Raw genomic sequence first — 18,185 nt, 5'->3', positions numbered from 1 at the left:
TCAACAGATGAATGGATAAAGAAGAAGTGGTGTGTGTGTGTATACACACACACACACACACACACACACACACACACACACACACACAATGGAATACTATGCAGCCATCAAAAAATTGAAATCTTGCCATTTCCAATGACGTGGATGGAACCAGAGGTATTATGCTGAGCGAAATAGGTCAGAGAAAGACAATTATCATATGATCTCTCTGATATGAGGAATTTGAGAGGCAGGGTGGGGGGATTGTGGGAAGTAGGGAAGGGAAAAAACGAAACAAGATGGGATGGGGAGGGAGACAAACCATAAGAGACTCTTAATTTCACAAAACAAACTGAGGGTTGCTGGTGGTTAGGGGGGTAGGGTTAGGGTGGTTGTGTTATGGACATTGGGGAGGGCATGTGCTATGGTGAGTGCTGTGAAATGTGTAGGCCTGATGATTCACAGACCTGTACCCCGGAGGCAAATAATACATTATATGTTAATAAAAATAATTTTAAAGGATTTTTGTTATATGTAGTGCAGATGTATTAGGCTTCTATCATCTTACCATGAATACTTCCTAATGTAATATCTCCAGCAACAGAAGATAGAAATGATGATTCTGTATAAAGATATTTGGCTTCCAGCAAACCATGTTCAGTAGATATATTAACAGTACTTCCTTGCAGTTTATCTATGGTCACAGTCTATTAAGAGAAAAACTCAAAATCAATTCATTATAAAACAAAGACTGGTAAAAAGCCAAAATGATACCTACAGATTTAGTGGGCAACTTACATAAAAAGTTACTACCCAGTATGCAATCACTTTACTGATTTTAATTCCCTGGCCCTAATTATAATACTGTGAGCCAACAGTGTATTCTCTGTGGAATGTGGAACAGACCCATTAAATTCAATTATTTAGAGCTTCTTTAATTTCTCTGAATAATGTCTTATATTTTCTATATAGGGTTCTTCAGCTTCTGTTACATTTATTCCTATTTGGTATTTTCTAAATGCTACTATAAAAGAACTCTTTTTTTAAACTTCATTTTGTCTTAATTGGCTTTTGTATTTGATCTTAAATCCAACAACTTCAGTAAACTCACTAATTTTAATAATTTACCTGAATTTAAGAAAGTTTTTCTACATGTATAATTTGTATTGCCTACAAGTTACAGTTTCATTATTGCCTTTCCAATCCTTATATTAATACTGTTTTTCCTGCTCTGTCCTGCTTAACTATTTGGCTCAGGCCTCCAATTCAACAGTGAACAAAAGCAATGAGATAGTAAGCAACCTAATCTTATTCCTATTCTCAGAGGGAAAACTTACAATAAAGCATGATCATTGAGTAAGATGTTAGCTAGAGATATCCTTTAGATCCTTTATATCATATCCTTTCTATTTCAAATATATTTTGTTGTTGCTATTGAAATTATAAATGGGTTTTAATTTTAGCACATATTTTATCTTTTTTTTTTTTGACTATCATGATTTTCTCCTGTCATCAGTTATTGTAGTGAACACACTATTATTGCTACAATTTTTCCACTTTAAATCTAATAACAGGGTGCCTGGATGGCTCAGTGGGTTAAACTTCTGCCTTCGGCTCAGGTCAGGATCTCAGGGTCCTGTGATCGAGTCCTGAATCAGGCTCTCTGCTTGCTGCCTCCTCTCTCTCTCTCTCTGCCTGCCTCTCTGCCTACTTGTGATCTCTCTCTGTCAAATAAATAAAATCTTAAAAAAAAAAAAATCTAATAACAAAATAGGTTTCTATTGAACAAAATGAAAAGAATTTTGTATTTATCCCTAAGTTTCCCTAACAATGAATTTAGCATGCATTTGTTTCAAATATTGAGCACAATGTAAAATGAAGATACCTAGTTAAGGATTCCAAATTATCTCTATCAAATTTTAAACATGTTTTATAAGCATCGATGAGTGTTAATATAAAACTGTTGACAAACAATCAAATCACCAGGAAGGCATGCTACAGTTTTGCCCAGGATAAAGAAAGATCATTGCCCACCTTTAAAGAAAGATCATTGTTTTTCAATACATCATAAGCACACCAATATCATTCATTCCTACCTAAAATGTGCTTCAGAAACTGTTAAAAATTCAAAATACTATTTAATAGAACTGAGTTTCAAGAATACTAAAATTTAGAAGTATAAAAAAGAGAAAGAAAAGCACTCAGAGGTTCTACTGGGAAGCAAGTTAGAATGACTCTGCCCTCTGGATTTGAAGTATGTAACTTTCTTTTTTAACTTTTATTAAGCACTTAATATACACCTAGTTGCTTCTGATCTACAGTTTCTTTTAAGCTGATTATGGATTCATAGGAATTTTGACTTTAAATTTAGTTTCAATAAATCAGTCAAAAAAAAGGATATTTTACCTACATTCATTCAGATTTGTGAGAATGCAAATGTTCTGCATTCCCTGGGTTACAGTACAGATGTAAAATTCCTGAAAAAATTTGTCCTTTACCTACAAAGGTTTGTCATGAAAAGTTGCTTTATGCATGGTTTCAAACTCACCAAGCATTTTCATTAAGCAGACAACAACTCTAGCTTTTTATAGATAATGAGACTGGTTTGGGGATAAAAAAAGATAGATACTGAAAGAGTATTTGAAAGTTAATTAAATTGGCAAAAGGGCACTTTTATTTAATTAGATTCTCCCCACAACCAAATAAGGCCTTTAAGGGGCTTCTTATATCTAGAAATGGTAAAGGGTTTACTTTGTTCATTAAACACTAAATATTTTACCTTGTAGAAAACTAGAAAATATCCTCCCCTGCTGCACCAAAGCAAATGAAAGCAAGTGAAGGTACAATACCTTCCCCACTACAATAATATAGGTATTTTAGCCAATCACTCCATAAAACTAATTTCAAAGAAATTAAAAATTCACGTTAATGTATTATATCAGATACTAACATAACAAAGCTAGGACACCATAGTTTATGGCAAAATGCTGAGGCTCTTGCTTATAGTTATTAATGCTAATGGAGCAAATAGTCATAAACAGACTCTTTGGATTAAACTGTATAGCTTGCTTATTAACAGAAATAACTACTAAAAGATCAAAGAGTAGATCCAAAAATTAATACCTTCTTGACAGAGATATTACTATAAATTAATTTCCTTTTCTACACAAGGAAAATTTTTCGTTAAGTTTAGTTATTATAAATCAACATTATATATAATGAAAATCACACTTTAAGGAAGCCCTGTAGCTTTGTAACCCAAACTAAAAGAGGTCAGCTGACAACTATGTCACCAATTCATCTAACCATAAGAGGAAAATAATTTATATCTTCTCTGTACCAAACTTAGGATACTAAAATTAATGATATTATCTAAAACAGCTGCTCCATTTAAAATGACACATTAACAATGCTGTTAAATGTTTAAAATACTCATTTGATTCTCATAATCTTGTTAAGTAGGAAAAACAAACAAAATCATCTCTATTTTACAAATAACGGAATGAGTCTCAGTAAAGTTAACTGGCAGATCTAGGACTAGTCAAGTTTGCTTTCCCATGTTCCATTTACCTTTATCATCATCATTATAATAAACACTGGATTAGAATTAACTAAGTGCCAGACTTGAAGTACTTAATCTGTATTAAGTGATTTAATCCTCATAACTCTCTGAGTTAAGTCCATTACTATTATTCCATTTTCCAGAATGCACACAGAGGTTAAGTAACTTGTCTGAAGTTAAAAAGCCTAAGTGAGGGGCGCCTGGGTAGCTCATTTGGTTAAGCAACTGCCTTTGCCTTGGGCTCAGGTCATGATCCCAGGCTCCTGGGGTGGAGCCCAGCGATGGGCTCTCTGCTCAATGGGGAGTCTGCTTCTCCCTCTCCTCCCAGCCTGTACTCTCTCTCACTATCTCTGTCAGTCTCTCTCTCTCCCTCTCTCAAAGAAGTAATAAATAAAATCTTTTTTAAAAAAGATTAAAATAATAAATAAAGGAATATATTTAGGAATTTATTAAATTTATAAAGGAATTTATTAAATAAAGGAATAAAATACTTAAGTAGCTAAGACCTGGATTTGAACCCAGGTAATGTGATTCTCAATTTTGTACTCTTAACCAACTCACTATGCCACCTATCAATTATCTATAGCACATCTCTGTGAAAGTTGTATATTAAGAGATAACATATATCATAAGCATTTATTTTATACAAAGCCCCACAAACTTGGAAATAAATTTTAAACATTAACATTACATATAATACAAATAGAAATAAATATCTAGACTAATTCTCTAATACAACAAAACTAAATTAGGCAAGAAACAAAACAGTATAATAGAAAGTAAGAATAAATGAATATTCAATAAACCATGTAAGTTGGAACAAATAAATAATTTAATGAGTGGAAACAGCAGCCAAATGTTCAAAATAGTAGCAAATAATGAAAAGATGATTTAAATTTTCCTTTGAAATGTTTATTTGAATGTCAATATGTAATATTCTGGTAACGTAGATCATTTCAATTAACGTAAGCCATCATTTAAAGGACAGACCTTGAAGGAACTACAAAGTTGTCCAATTTCCCTTTTGCACTTCTAAGCCCACAGCAAGCAGAGGGGTAAAACTAAATGCCATCTCAAAAGAGCTGCCACATAGGCCAGGCAATATCTTTCAATACTTTTCTAGCCTAATAGAAAGGATAAATTTAAGTGTTTGGGCTTAAAAATCTCCCAATTTGAAAGGTGATTGAAAATAAAAGTGACAATAGTAGAAACAATTACTGTTATAATCTACCTTGTTTAATTATGCCAACAATAATCTACCTACAAGATATACATATAACTTATCCTCACCAATTACCTGAGGATAAAGCTTAGTAAAGAATTTAAATTTATAATGAAAGATTTTGCAAGTTGCACAAGTGTAAAATAAAAGATGAACCAGCTTTCTCAAAGATTTAAACATTATTCATAATGTTAAAAAATTGTGACAATTTATACTTCAAAATTATTAACTATATTCTTAATACTATGCTAAATCACAGAGAGCAACAAAAGTTAATTAAAAAAATACAAACTATCTCATAGCAACCAAAATCCCTATGGATAATAAAAGCTTTTGGGGAGTAGTGATGCTATCCAATAGTGCCACCTTATGGAAAATACTGAAGAGAGTCGAGTTTTGAAATTCAACCTTCCAACTGTCTAAAAGGTAAACAGGTCTTAGAAAAATGTTCAAATAAATATAACACATAAAAAATTTTAATCCTAACCATGGCAGTAATACTTAATAATTACTTTTAATCCATGATCATTAACATACCTTCTGTACTTGAATTAAAATTTAATATTTAAAGATGTTATCAATTCCAAATAAATCATTACCTGTCAAAAGTATTAAATCACAAACTAAAATTTAAGTTGTATAATATTTAACCACTTCAAATTCGAATTTACTAATGAAATAAGGTGCATTAAAAAGGAGAGAATATTACATTACAAATTTTGCAGAAACTACCTATAAGCTGTGTGAGCCACCTTGAAGCAAAATTGTAATTGCTAACAAAAAAGTTTCAATCTTACACTTTTATCTGATGCATGAATATCTGTATTTCCATAAACTGTTCCCAGACAGATTACTTTGCCTCCTTTTGTCTGAACATGTAATTTTTGACTCTGAAAGACAAATACAAAAATAAAGAGAAAAAGAATAAATTTGATTTAGACTATTAAAAAAATCCAACATTTTATACATTAAAAAAATAATAATAAAGCAGCAAAAGGAACCAGAAACAAAATAGAAATGCACTATTTGGAATAATAACATCAACTGGTGGTGGGGGCGCCTGGGTGGCTCAGATGGCTAAGCATCTGCCTTCAGGTCAGGTCATGATCTCCAGGTCCTGGGATGGAGCCCCATGTCTGGCTCCCAGCTCAGCAGGGAGTCTGCATTTCCCTCTCCCTCTGCCTCTCCTTCTGCTTATGCTTTCTCTGTGTCTTTCAAATGAATAAATAAAATCTTAAAAAAAAAAATAACATCAACTGGGAAAGAATATCAACTGCTGGAGGATTAAATAAGTCATCTGTACTCATTAGAGGAAAAAGAAGGGATACTTGGGTGTTCCAGGAGCTTCACTGAAGATGGGCTTGGGAATATAAGATCACTCTGACTAGCTAACTAAACAAAAATGTTGTGGAAGATGACAATAATTACTATTACTGTTCATCATTATTAATAATTATCATTGTTTGGGGTTTTTTAAGGATTTTATTTATTTATTTGACAGAGAGAGATCACAAGTAGGTAGAGAGACAGGCAGAGAGAGAGAGGAGGAAACAGACTCCCTGCTGAGCAAAGAGCCCGATGCGGGGCTTCATCCCAGGACCCTGAGATCATGACCCGAGCCGAAGGCAGAGGCTTTAATCCACTGAGCCACCCAGGCGCCCCAATTATTATTGTTAATTAACAATAATAGTTACCATTACTTGGCATTTTCTTTGACCAAATACAGTGTTCACTACTTTACATGACTGAATCTTCACAACAACTCAGAAGTAAGTGTCATATTTTTCCAATTTACAGAGGAAGAAATTCAAGAATCAGAAAGGTTATGTAACTTTATCATGTGAGAGAAAACAACAAAATATAAACTAACAGAATCAAGGTCTTTATGATTTCAAAACCCACATCTATGGCTGGAGTCTTCTGAAGGATATATTCACACTTAACGGTAATAGCCCACTGATTATTAAACTTTCTAGCATATCACACCCCAGAAAATGGAACTCTGGATAAAAATGTCTCAAGCACAAATAAAACAGCAGTCACTGTTAGCCTCCTCTGTCAAAAAAAAAATTTTAAAGTATGTGTGGAGTGGTGAGGGATCAGGGGGATAGAGGGAGAGAAAGATTTGATTTCACACTTGGTAACTGTGGAAAAAACTACCGTAAGTCTACAAAAATCTGTCCCCCCCAGCCCCACCAAAGTAACAGCAATGTATCTGGGCCCATGAAGAGATGATATTTTCCAGCTTCTGTTACCTCTAAGGGGTTGCTAAGTTCTTGCCAATAGAATGTTAAATGGAAATGCTCTGTGCAATTTCAAGGCTGTTGCTTTCAAGAAGAGTTGGTGTGCCTTCTTTGTGCTCTGCCCCTTCTACTAGATGAATGCAGATTACAGTAAGACTGCAAGAGATGGCAAAGCCAGAAGATGGAAAGAACCTAGAATCATAGAAGAGCCATGTACACACTTGTAACCACATACACACGTGGTTATAGAAGAGCCACGTACACACTTTCTTACCCCAAGTAAGAAATAAACTATAGTTGTACATGAGCCTTTTTGTTTGATCTATTTTGTAGAGTAGATTGCTTTACCTTAACCATTACATACGCCTTCAGTTCTGCCATAATCATAAAAAAAAGAAAAGGTAAATAGCAAATTTAAAAATTTAAATTTAAAAAAGAAAAATACCAAAAGCACACTAACCAATATCATGATCAGCAACAGCACAGAAGTGTCTAAACTGTAGGGAAAAATTAAATTCAAAACAACCATATACCCTCTGGTTTCTTTACTCAAGGAAAAAAGTAGAAAATACTTAGGCAAAAAAGCCCAGGAATGAACTTCAAAAAATTCAGTGAAAAGGACAAAATGAATCATTATTAAAAAGTTTATCTATATGGGGCACCTGGGTGGCTGAGTTGTTAAGTATCTGCCTTCAGCTAAGGTCATGATCCCAGGGTCCTGGGATGGAGCCCCACATCGAACTCCATGCTCAGCAAGAAGCCTGCTTCTCCCTCTCCTACTCCCCGTTTGTGTCCCCTTTATCATTGTGTCTCTCTCTGTCAAATAAAAAAATAAAATCTTTTTAAAAAAAAGTTTATCTATATTACGGTGGTAGACTACTTTACGCCCAGAGACACAAGTCTGAAGTCAAACTGCGTTTTATACGTAGTATTCATCAAGCAGACAAGTAATTGATAAATTTTTGAAAACAGTACCTCAAAAACAAATGTTACTTCAAATCAAGCTTACATGAATTTCAAACTTACATAAGTTTCTATGAAACTTAAGAAATTGTAAACAAAATTCATGTATGTGTGAATTTTTTTCCTAAGGAGACAATCATCATTTTCAAAGAGGGCTAAGGCTCAAAGATATTAAAAGCTAGTGTTATAATTTAAAACTAATCTAATTCCAAAAAATTAAGATTACAAAGTTTTAAAAACTATATAAAACAATTAAATAAATCAGAACCAAATGAGTATGAACTACTGTATTGCATTTTTTAAAACTGCAAATGTGTGGCCTTCCATGAGTTATGTATGTTGCCTAAAAAATTTATTTACTTATTCTCTAAGAGTACACAATAAATATAGTAGTGCCATGTATTTTGCTCAACAGTAAAGAAAGGGAGAGAAACCATCCAAAAAGAGAAAAAAGAAATCTTGCCATTTGCAATGACATCGGTGGAACTAGAGGGTATTATGCTAAGAGAAACAAGTCAATCAGAGAAAGACAATTCTCATATGATCTCACTAATATGCGGAATTTAAGAAACAAAACAGAGGATCAGAAGGGAAGAGAGGAAAAAACAAAAGATGAAACCAGAAAGGGAGACAAACAATTAGAAGACTCTTAATCATAGGAAACAAACTGAGGGCTGCTGGAGGTGAGGGGAGTGGAGAGATGGGGTAACTGGGTAATGGACATCAAGGAGGTTATGTGATGTAATGAGTGTCTGGGTATTATAAAAACCTGATGAATCACAAACCTGTACCTCTGAAACCAATAATACATATGCTAATTGAATTAAAATAAAAAAAACTTATCCATGAAAAAATGAAATAAAAATTGTATGTTTACATATAAATAAGTACATACATAAATGATTATAAAAATATATAAACAGAGGCTGTGTTTCCAGATGTTTTCAGGTCTTTTAACAACATAGCCTCATGGTTTTAGCACATGAGCTCTAGACAGACTTAGGTTCAAGTCTTGGCTCCATCATTCATCAACTATATGACCTCAGCAAGAAACATCTCCTGGCCTCAGCTTCCTCATCTGTCAAATAAGGAAGCATGTAGCTCCCAGGGCTGCTCTGCTAATTAAATGGGATGTTACATGCAAAACTCCTAGCAAAGTCTCTGGTGTGCAGTAAATAAAGCCACTTATGAGTGTTTTTGGAAAATAAAAAAAAGGTGGAAGGAGCACGAACTTGGAAATTAGTTAAGACACAAGCTCAAACCTCAGCTTCATTTATTAGCTATGTGAACCTAAATGAGCTCCTCAATCTCTTAGTGCCTGAGTTTCATTCTTTTTTTTTTTTTTAAGATTTATTTATTTATTTATTTGACAGAGAGAGAGATCACGAGTAAGCAGAGAGGCAGGCAGAGAGGCAGGCAGAGAGAGAGGAGGAAGCAGGCTCCCTGCTGAGCAGAGAGCCTGATGTGGGGCTCGATGCCAGGACCCTGAGTTCATGACCTGAGCTGAAGGCAGAGGCTTAACCCACTGAGCCACCCAGGTACCCCCTGAGTTTCATTCTTGATTAAAGACAGATATAATTCAAAGATTAAATGAAGGCTTAGCTCATCAAAAGAAATGAAGTCTTGCCATTTGCGATGACATGGATGGAACTAGAGGATATTATGCTTAGCGAAGTAAGTTAATCAGAGAAAGACAACTATTATATGATCTCCCTGATATGAGGAAGTGGAGATGCAACGTGGGGGGTTTGGGGGGGTAGGAAAAGGATAAATGAAACAAGATGGGATCGGGAGGGAGACAAACCATAAGTGACTCTTAATCTCACAAAACAAACTGAGGGTTGCTGGGGGAGGGGGGTAGGGAGAGGGGGATGGGGTTATGGACATTGGGGAGGATACGTGCTATGGTGAGTGCTGTGAAGTGCGTAAACCTGGCGATTCACAGACCTGTACCCCTGGGGATAAAAATACATTATATGTTTATAAAAACATAAAAACATTAAAAAAAAAGAAATTAAAAAAAAAAAAGAAGGCTTAGCTAAGTTTCCCGGTACAAAAAAGACCCAATAAACAATAGCTATTATTATTGCTATAAATATTTTATCAAACAGATCAAATATATATATGCCCTCAAAATGAGTGGAAGAGAAACTTACATTAATTGACATCATTAATTCAAGATAATATTATACATTTAAAAATTAAACACAATCTTTCACCAAGTGCTCCCATTTATGAATATCTTAAGAACAATTCTCAGGGCGCCTGGTTGGCTCAGTGGGTTAAAGCCTCTGCCTTTGGCTCAGGTCAGGATCCCAGGGTCCTGGGATAGAGCCCCACATCGGGCTCTCTGCTCAGCAGGGAGCCTGCTTTCTCCTCTCTCTCTGCCTGCTTCTCTGTGGTCTCCATCTGTCAAATAAATAAATAAAATCTTTAAAAAAAAAAAAAAAAGAACAATTCTCTTGATCCTTGGTATACCACTAGGATCCACTGGACCCAATATTAGCTCTTAAATGTTTTTAAAACTATTCTATTTGTAAGGGCTGATATTTCATGATTTTTATTTTCTTAGAGGGCTTCCAAAAAACATAGAAAATTTACTCTTTTAAAAAATAAAATAAAACACATTCTATCTTAAAATTACTATATCCATCTACTGGACTCTTTTATAAATCTAAAATACATTATGGGCTTTTCACATCTTATAATATTCCGCTATTTCACTATCCTAGGAATTATTTCATCATTATTCATCTATTATTGTCAACTATGCTTTTAAAAAAAAAAATAATAAGACAACAGAAGAATTGAAGGACTTGCCTAGAATGGCACTTCTCAACTAAAGGTGATTTTGCCCCCCCAGAGAACATTTGTCAATGTTGATATTTTTCATTGTCATAACCAAGCAGCTTCCTACGTGGATTTAGTAGGTAGGGGCCAGCAATGCCACTACACATCCTAGAGGGCATAGGTCAGGCCCTGACAACAAAGAATTATCTGGTCTAAAATATCAATAGTGCCAAGGTTGAGAAACCATTTTTTCTTTTATGCCATAATGGCAGAAGGAAGAAAAGTGACCAAAAAAGATCTCTCAGAATTATCACATGAATCAAAAAATAAAAGCAAAGAGATCAACAGTAGGATAGTAGCTTCTGATTTTTTAAAATCTGCAGACTCTTTTAATTGCAATTATTTTGAGTACATTTATATTTAAACTGTGCCCACAGAACTACCAATTTTTTAATGGTAATGTGTTTTTTATTAAGTTTTTAATTTTAATTCCACTATAACAATACAATGTTGTATTAGTTTCAGGTATAGTGTAGTGATTCAACAATTCTGTGCATTACTCAGTGCTCATTATGGTAAGTGTACTCCAATCTCCATCATCTATTCCACCCCCCACCCCCACCTATTTCCCAACTGGTAACCATTAGTTTGTTCTCTTTAGTTAACTGTCTGTTTCTTGATTTTTCTTTTGTTTCCCTTTGTTGTTTGTTTTGTTTCTTAAATTCCACATATGAGTAAAATCATATAGTATTTGTCTTTCTCTGACTTATTTTGCTTAGCATAACACCCTCTAGTCTAGGTCCATCCATGTTATCACAAATGGCAGGATCTCATTCTTTTTTATATCTGAGTAATATCCCAGTTTGAGTGTTTAAACACACACCACGTCTTATTTATCCATGTATCTGTGGATGGACACTTGGGTTGCTTCCATAGCTTGGCTATTATAAACAACGCTGCAATAAACACAGTGGTCCATATATCTTTCTGAATTAATGTTTTTGCTTTCTTTGGTTAAATACCTAGTAAAGCAGTTACTGGATCATATGGTATTTCTCTTCTAAATTTTCTGAGAAATGTCCATACTATTTTCCATAGTGGTTGCACCAATTTACACTCCCAAGTGCACAAGGGTTTCCTTTTTTCCACATCCTCACCTACACGTACTACTTCTTGTCTTTTTGATACTAGCCATTCTGACTAGTGTGAAGTGATATCTCATTATGGTTTTGATTTGCATTTCCCTGATAATTAGTGATGTTGAGCAACTTTTCATGTAACTGTTGGCTGTGTGTTTTCTTTGGAAAAGTGTCTATTCAGGTCCTCTGCCCATTTTTCCATTGGATTTTTGGGGTTTTAGGTGTTGAGTTGTGTAAGTTCTTTTTTTTTTATTTTTTAAGATTTTGTTTATTTATTTGACAGAGAGAGAGAGAGAGAGATCACAAGTAGGCAGAGACGCAGACAGAGAGAGAGGAAGGGAAGCAGGTTCCCCGCTGAGCAGAGAGCCCAATGTGGGGCTCAATTCCAGGACCCTGAGATCATGACCTGAGCCAGAGGCAGAGGCTTTAACCCACTGAGCCACCCAGGCGTCCCAATATATATAAATATATAAGTTCTTTATGTATTTTGGGTATTAAATATATAAATATATATAAATATATAAGTTCTTTATATATTTTGGGTATTAACCCCTTAGCAAGTATATCATTCACAAATATCTTCTCCCATTCACTAAAACAGTACATGGATGAGAAGCAACTTCCAGTTCTGGACAAACCCAAGTTCCTTGTACCTCATCATATCAACATAAGTGAGGTCATTAAGATGATTAGAAAGTGCTTACAGCTCAACACTAATCAAGCCTTCTTCCTGTTAGTGAACACACACAGTATGGAGAATGTGTCCATGCCGATTTCTGAAGTGTATGAAAGTGAGAAGGATAAAAATGGATTCCTGCATATAGTATGTGCCTCTCAGGAGACATTTGGAATGAAATTGTGTGTTAAGACTAAAAAACGCATCTATTCAAAAGTGTTTTAAACCCTTACCAAGAAAGAAAAAAAGGGATGTCACCAACTGAGATTGATCAGTTCATCCACTCAAAGATCATTACAACAGTAGTATTCCTGCCTATGAATTTTAGAAAGTTGTTTTTGTACTGCAAGCAGAAAAGCTGAGCTCCAAATGAGCACATTCAACTTTGGAAAACATCATTTAACCTAGGCTGTTTTGTTTTTAAATTTAGAAGTTTAAAAATAATATACTTCTCATTCTAAAAAAAAAAAAAAAAGGTGTTTTTGTCATGGTTTCCCTTACTGTACAAAACCCTTTTTATTTTGGTGTAGTCCCAATAGTTTTTTGTCAAGAGATTACTTCCTATGTTTTCTTCTAAGAGTTTATGGTTTCACATTTAGGTCTTTAATCCATTTTGAGTTTATTTTTGTGTATGATGCAAGAAAGTTGTCCAGTTTTATTCTCTTACAAGTAACTGTCCAATCTTCCTAGCACAACTTATTGACAAAACTATCTTTTCTCCATTGTACATTATTGCCTCCCTCATCACAGATTGACCATACATGGTCAATGAATGATGTGGGTTTATTTCTGAGTTCTCTATTCTGTCCCATTGATCTATGTATCTATTTTTGTGCCAGTTTTGTGCCTGTTTTGCTTACTACAGTTTTGTAGTGTATCTTGAAATCTGGGACAGTGATACCTCCAAGCTTTGTTCTTTCTCAAGATTACTTTGGCTATTCAAGGTCTTCTGTGGTTCCATACAAATTTTAGGATTATTTGTTCTGGTTCTGTGAAAAATGCTATTGGTACTTTGATAGAGATAGCACCGAATCTGTGGATTGCTTTGAGTAGCAAGGATATTTTAACAATATTAATTCTTCCAATCCCAAATATATCTTCCCATTTGTTTGTATCATCTAGCTTCTAATTTTAATTGTGAAACTGAAAATATAAGATACTGAGTTTTCAGAAGGCGATATTCTAGATGAATTTTCTGAAGGTTAAGCATTGATGAGTGAACAATATATTTCTAAGGGCAAAAAGGAACTATGAATATTCTTATCCAGTTAGTCATTCAACATGAAGACTTCATTGTGTATCTTTTACAACAAGAACCTGAACCATCTCATTTTGCTAAAAGGACACAGAATAGTATTCTTTAATCTTTTGTGTTATTGGTGCAATTACATTTATTTGAAATAGTTCACATATGAACAGATACTAAAGGCAAGTATGCAAATAAAAGTGACCGAAACAAAACAAATGATGTAAAACTTTTTAAATGCATCAAATTAATCATTCTAATTAGTGTTTATGAATCTAAAAATCATGACCTTCGGCTAAGGTCACGATCCTGGGGTCCTAGGACAGAGTCCTGCATCAGATTCCCTGCTCAGAGGGGAGCATGGTTCTTCCTCTCCCACTGTTTCCCTCTCCCTCTGCCTGCCACTCTGCCTGCTTATGCTTTCTCTGTCGAATAAATAAAATCATTAAAAAAAAAACCACTAAAATTTCTTTAATAAGATCTTAGAATACTAAGAATGTATTATTAGTTTCACTGTACACTTGAAATGAAATCTAAAGGAAACAAATGAGGAAAACCTTCAAAGTTGCTACAACCTCTTTACTTTCAAAACAACTGATTTCAAGGCAAATTTTTTGCGAGAAATGTCTGAGAGATGAATAAATAATACTCAATATTCTCAACACATGATATTCAGAATAGTGTTAGTTTGACACTGCAGCTCAAAGTTTAAGGTTTTTTAAAAACAGTAATATTGAAATACAATTAGAAAAATGTTTATACCTTAACAGACTGTAAGATGCCAGTCCCCTGCTCAGTTTCAATTTTGCAATTATCACACTCAATATTTTGGACTTTTACACAGCCAGACCCTGATGACTTGATATCCAAGTCTAGAAATGAAAAAAGAAAAAACAAGTTAGTACTATGGCTAATGAGCGCCAAAGCATTTTAGCGCCCCCTAGAAATCTAGCTCCTCAGTTATGTACATAAAATTACTGAACCCTGGAGAGAGCATGGTTGTCAGCACCTAAGGGGTCTCCACCACAGCAACAGGACAAACGTAGTGCCCTTTTCTGCTAACTTTTAGAAATAAAGCAGCTATTTCTATTGACCTATATCATCTAAAGAGAGAAAGTGATGTAGGAAAAAAGTAAAAGAGGGCAGATACTCCAATTAATATACATTCCTGGGAAAGACAGGAAACACACACACACACGTTTAAATAAAACTACAGCTAGTTAACAAGTCATTACGGTAAACTGAATAAGCCAGTTAGCCTCTTCTCTCTTATATTCACGAAGATTTATAGATGTTTCCAAACCTCATATAAATTAAAAGCATATCATAAGAATAGTACAGATCTGTGTTTGTTGCCCCCCACAAAAAACCACTGGGGCTTAACACAACAATTTTTTTTTTCAAAGATTTTATTCATTTGACAGAGATCACAATCAGGAAGAGAAGCAGGCAGAGAGAGAGAGGAAGAGAAGTAGGCTCCCCGCTGAGCAGAGAGCCCGATGCAGGGCTCGATCCCAGGACCCCAAGACCATGACCCAAGCCGAAGGCAGAGGCCTTAACCCACTGAGCCACCCAGGCGCCCCTTAACACAACAATTTAATCGTTACGGCATAAAAATAAATTTCTGCAATTTTGTATACGGCAGTCTCTATAAAGGCTTTTAAAACAGCAATATTTTGGTTGTAATAATCTAAAAATATATAAACCAATAATTTTACCCCAGAATTACATGGATGCAAATGTAAGTAACCAATTTTTACTCAGTTGAGTAGTGTTACAACATAGCCTTCATCTAAGGCAGCGTTCATAGACATGTAGAGAAGGACATAAATGTCCTCTACCCACACATTCCCAACAGGTAGAAAAGCCCACTTAGTGGCAGTAATGCTACTCTTACTCACAGAAACAGGTATAAACAAGCTGGAGGAACAAGTATATATGAAGAAAACTGAATTACATTGATTTGAGAAGCCCGTGAAATAGACACCTAGAAATGGTAAACTGGAAATGGGATTCTGGCTCTAAAAAGAGGAATCTACAAATAATGAGGCTTGAGGTCACCAGCACAGATAGTTCCACTTTTGCCTGTGTTACCATAAAATTTCGCTTACTCTATTTCAATACTCAATCCCTTTTTTTATTATGATAATATATTGACAAATCTTCCTCCCCACCCTAGACTGTTATAATTTGAGGTCAGGGTCTCTTATTCATCTAGGCTAGTTTAAAGAAGTGGAGAAGGAGTAAACCGTAATGGTTTGAACAGGCTCCAGTCAGTTCAAATTTCAACTCCACTGCTTTATATCTGAGAGAACATAGTTTTTAATCTACCCCCATTAGAATATAAGTTTCATGAAGGCATGGATTTGTTCACCCACAATAAATACTTCATGAACCCTGCTGTATCTCAGTTTCCTTATGTGAAACAGTGCCAATAACTGTATCTACTTTATGGTACGATTGTAAGGATTAGAAAAGATTATCTTGGGGGCACCTGGGTGGCTCAGTGGGTTAAAGCTTCTGCCTTCGACTCAGGTGATAACCTCAGGGTCCTGGGATTGAGCCCCACATCTGGCTCTCTGCTCAGCAGGGAGCCTGCTTCCCTTCCTCTCTCTCTGCCTGCCTCTCTACTTGTGATCTCTGTCAAATAAATAAATAAAATCTTAAAAAAAAAAAAAAGAAAGATTATCTTGGAGGTGTTGGCTGTTGTGATGATCATTAGTATCATCCTTCTGTCCCAGGAAGGAGAGCCTGGGGACACTTTCCTAGAAAAATGCTGTGTACACACTGGTTTGCATTTGATAAATATTATGGACCCCTAATACCTAGAATCCTGCAGGCGTTGTCAAACGGTCCACTGTGCGGTTTTACTATGTGATTGTTTTTGTATTTTTTCAAGACTGCTACTCACGGATAATTTACAATGGAGATATATCAGTAGGAAGCCAGATGCCTACGTGAAACCCAACACTTGGTCCAGGTTAGATATGGAACATCCTACAGACAGAGCTGATTTGGAACAGACCCCAGGCTGTGTATACGCAAGGGGAAATGTGAATGGGCTGCCATACCATACCGCCGAATGGATTACCAAGAAAGTTCAATCCTGAAAACCAAACCCCTTTGCTATTGACCAAGTGCAGTAACAGAGAAATAGGAACTACGTGCCAAAGGAGAACATAAGGGTTCCACAAATAATAGTTGATTTAGATTATCCCAAACAATGTTTTCATCGGATTTATAAAATTCCTATCATTGGGAACCTGATGCCTACCTTTCACTAGGAAGCTCAAAGTAGAATAGAAAAGGAGGCAGGTTCCGAGGGGTGCAACTATACTAGGTTACAAAGTCAGATCCAAAGGGACCAATTAAAACTGCACATCTGCTGTCTACATATGTCGCTGTCTATGCCCTGGACCCAAACCCTTTTTCACTTCACTTCACTTGCCAAACTTCAGGGGCGCGTTCACCTCCACGGACGCCTGAGGGTCGATGGTGTCAGACACAATGGCTACCTCCTTCAGCGCTTCGTCGTACTTCACCTGCAGGCCGGCCAGGTCCCGCGCCCCGCCCTCCGCTGCGCTCACGGCAACCAGCACGCGGTCGCCGTCCGGGTAGGTAAGGGGGTCCAGGGGCCTCACGGCCAAATGGCACGGAAGCCGCGCCCGCAGTCGACCGAACGGGCTCACCAGCAGCGCCCACTCCTTCAGAGTCTGGCATGCGAGGCCTGGCGGGGAAACCGCGGGCTCGGACCCGGGCTGGCGCTCGCCCCCACCAGAGCGGTACCGCCGGGCGGAGCCAGCCCGACAAGCCCAGCGCCCCGCAGCTCTGCGGGCCCCAACCCGGAGCTGGCTGAGCCAGAGGCAGCCGAATCCCCAGCCCGAGCCGGGGGCGAACATGGCGCACCCCTCTCGCGCTCCCTCCAATCACCTCAGCCGTAGGCCAGTCTCGCCACGGCCAGTCTACTTGACCACTGCCCCGGCTCAAGTCAAAAGGGAGACATTTGCGAAGATTTGCTGAAGCAAAACTTCTCACTTTCTTTAGCAATTTAAACCTCAGCCGCACACGCCTCCGCGGCAAGTTGGAACTTCAAAGCTGTAACTATCCACTCTTGACCCGCACGCCTTGCACGCGCCCTTCTCTTTCGCAAAGGCGCATGGGATACGTAGTTCTAAAGGGGGACGAGAGGTCGTGGGGCTCCGGGCAGCTTGGAAACTACATATCCCAAGAGGCAATGCGCAAGGTATTAGAGTAGTAAGAGCAGGTGTTACCCGAACTCAGAAGGTGCGCGCTCTTTGCCTGAAGCCCATTAGCCATTGGAGGAATTGGGGGGAGAGAGTGGAATCTATTTGGGAATCCAACTGG

The 18,185-nt window shown here is 36.6% G+C and overlaps 1 protein-coding gene across 1 annotated transcript in view; it reads right to left on the bottom strand.

The window, feature by feature from the left end:
* The window catches only part of FAM185A (family with sequence similarity 185 member A), a 60,175-nt gene extending 42,236 nt beyond the window's left edge, over nt 1-17,939 (bottom strand). The window contains exons 1-4 of the mRNA XM_046021301.1: nt 17,269-17,939; nt 14,583-14,692; nt 5,561-5,653; nt 548-686 (exon numbers count right to left, since the gene is read on the bottom strand). Coding sequence (XP_045877257.1) covers nt 548-686; nt 5,561-5,653; nt 14,583-14,692; nt 17,269-17,719 — 793 coding nt within the window. The 5' untranslated portion in view covers nt 17,720-17,939. The remainder of the gene's footprint in view (nt 1-547; nt 687-5,560; nt 5,654-14,582; nt 14,693-17,268) is intronic.
* Between the last annotated feature and the right edge of the window lie 246 nt (nt 17,940-18,185).

Source organism: Meles meles, chromosome 10, assembly GCF_922984935.1.
Source record: "Meles meles chromosome 10, mMelMel3.1 paternal haplotype, whole genome shotgun sequence".
Taxonomy (NCBI): Eukaryota; Metazoa; Chordata; class Mammalia; order Carnivora; family Mustelidae; genus Meles; species Meles meles.
The sequence above is the reverse complement of the archived record's forward strand: the minus strand, read 5'-3'. Positions and strand labels throughout refer to the sequence as shown.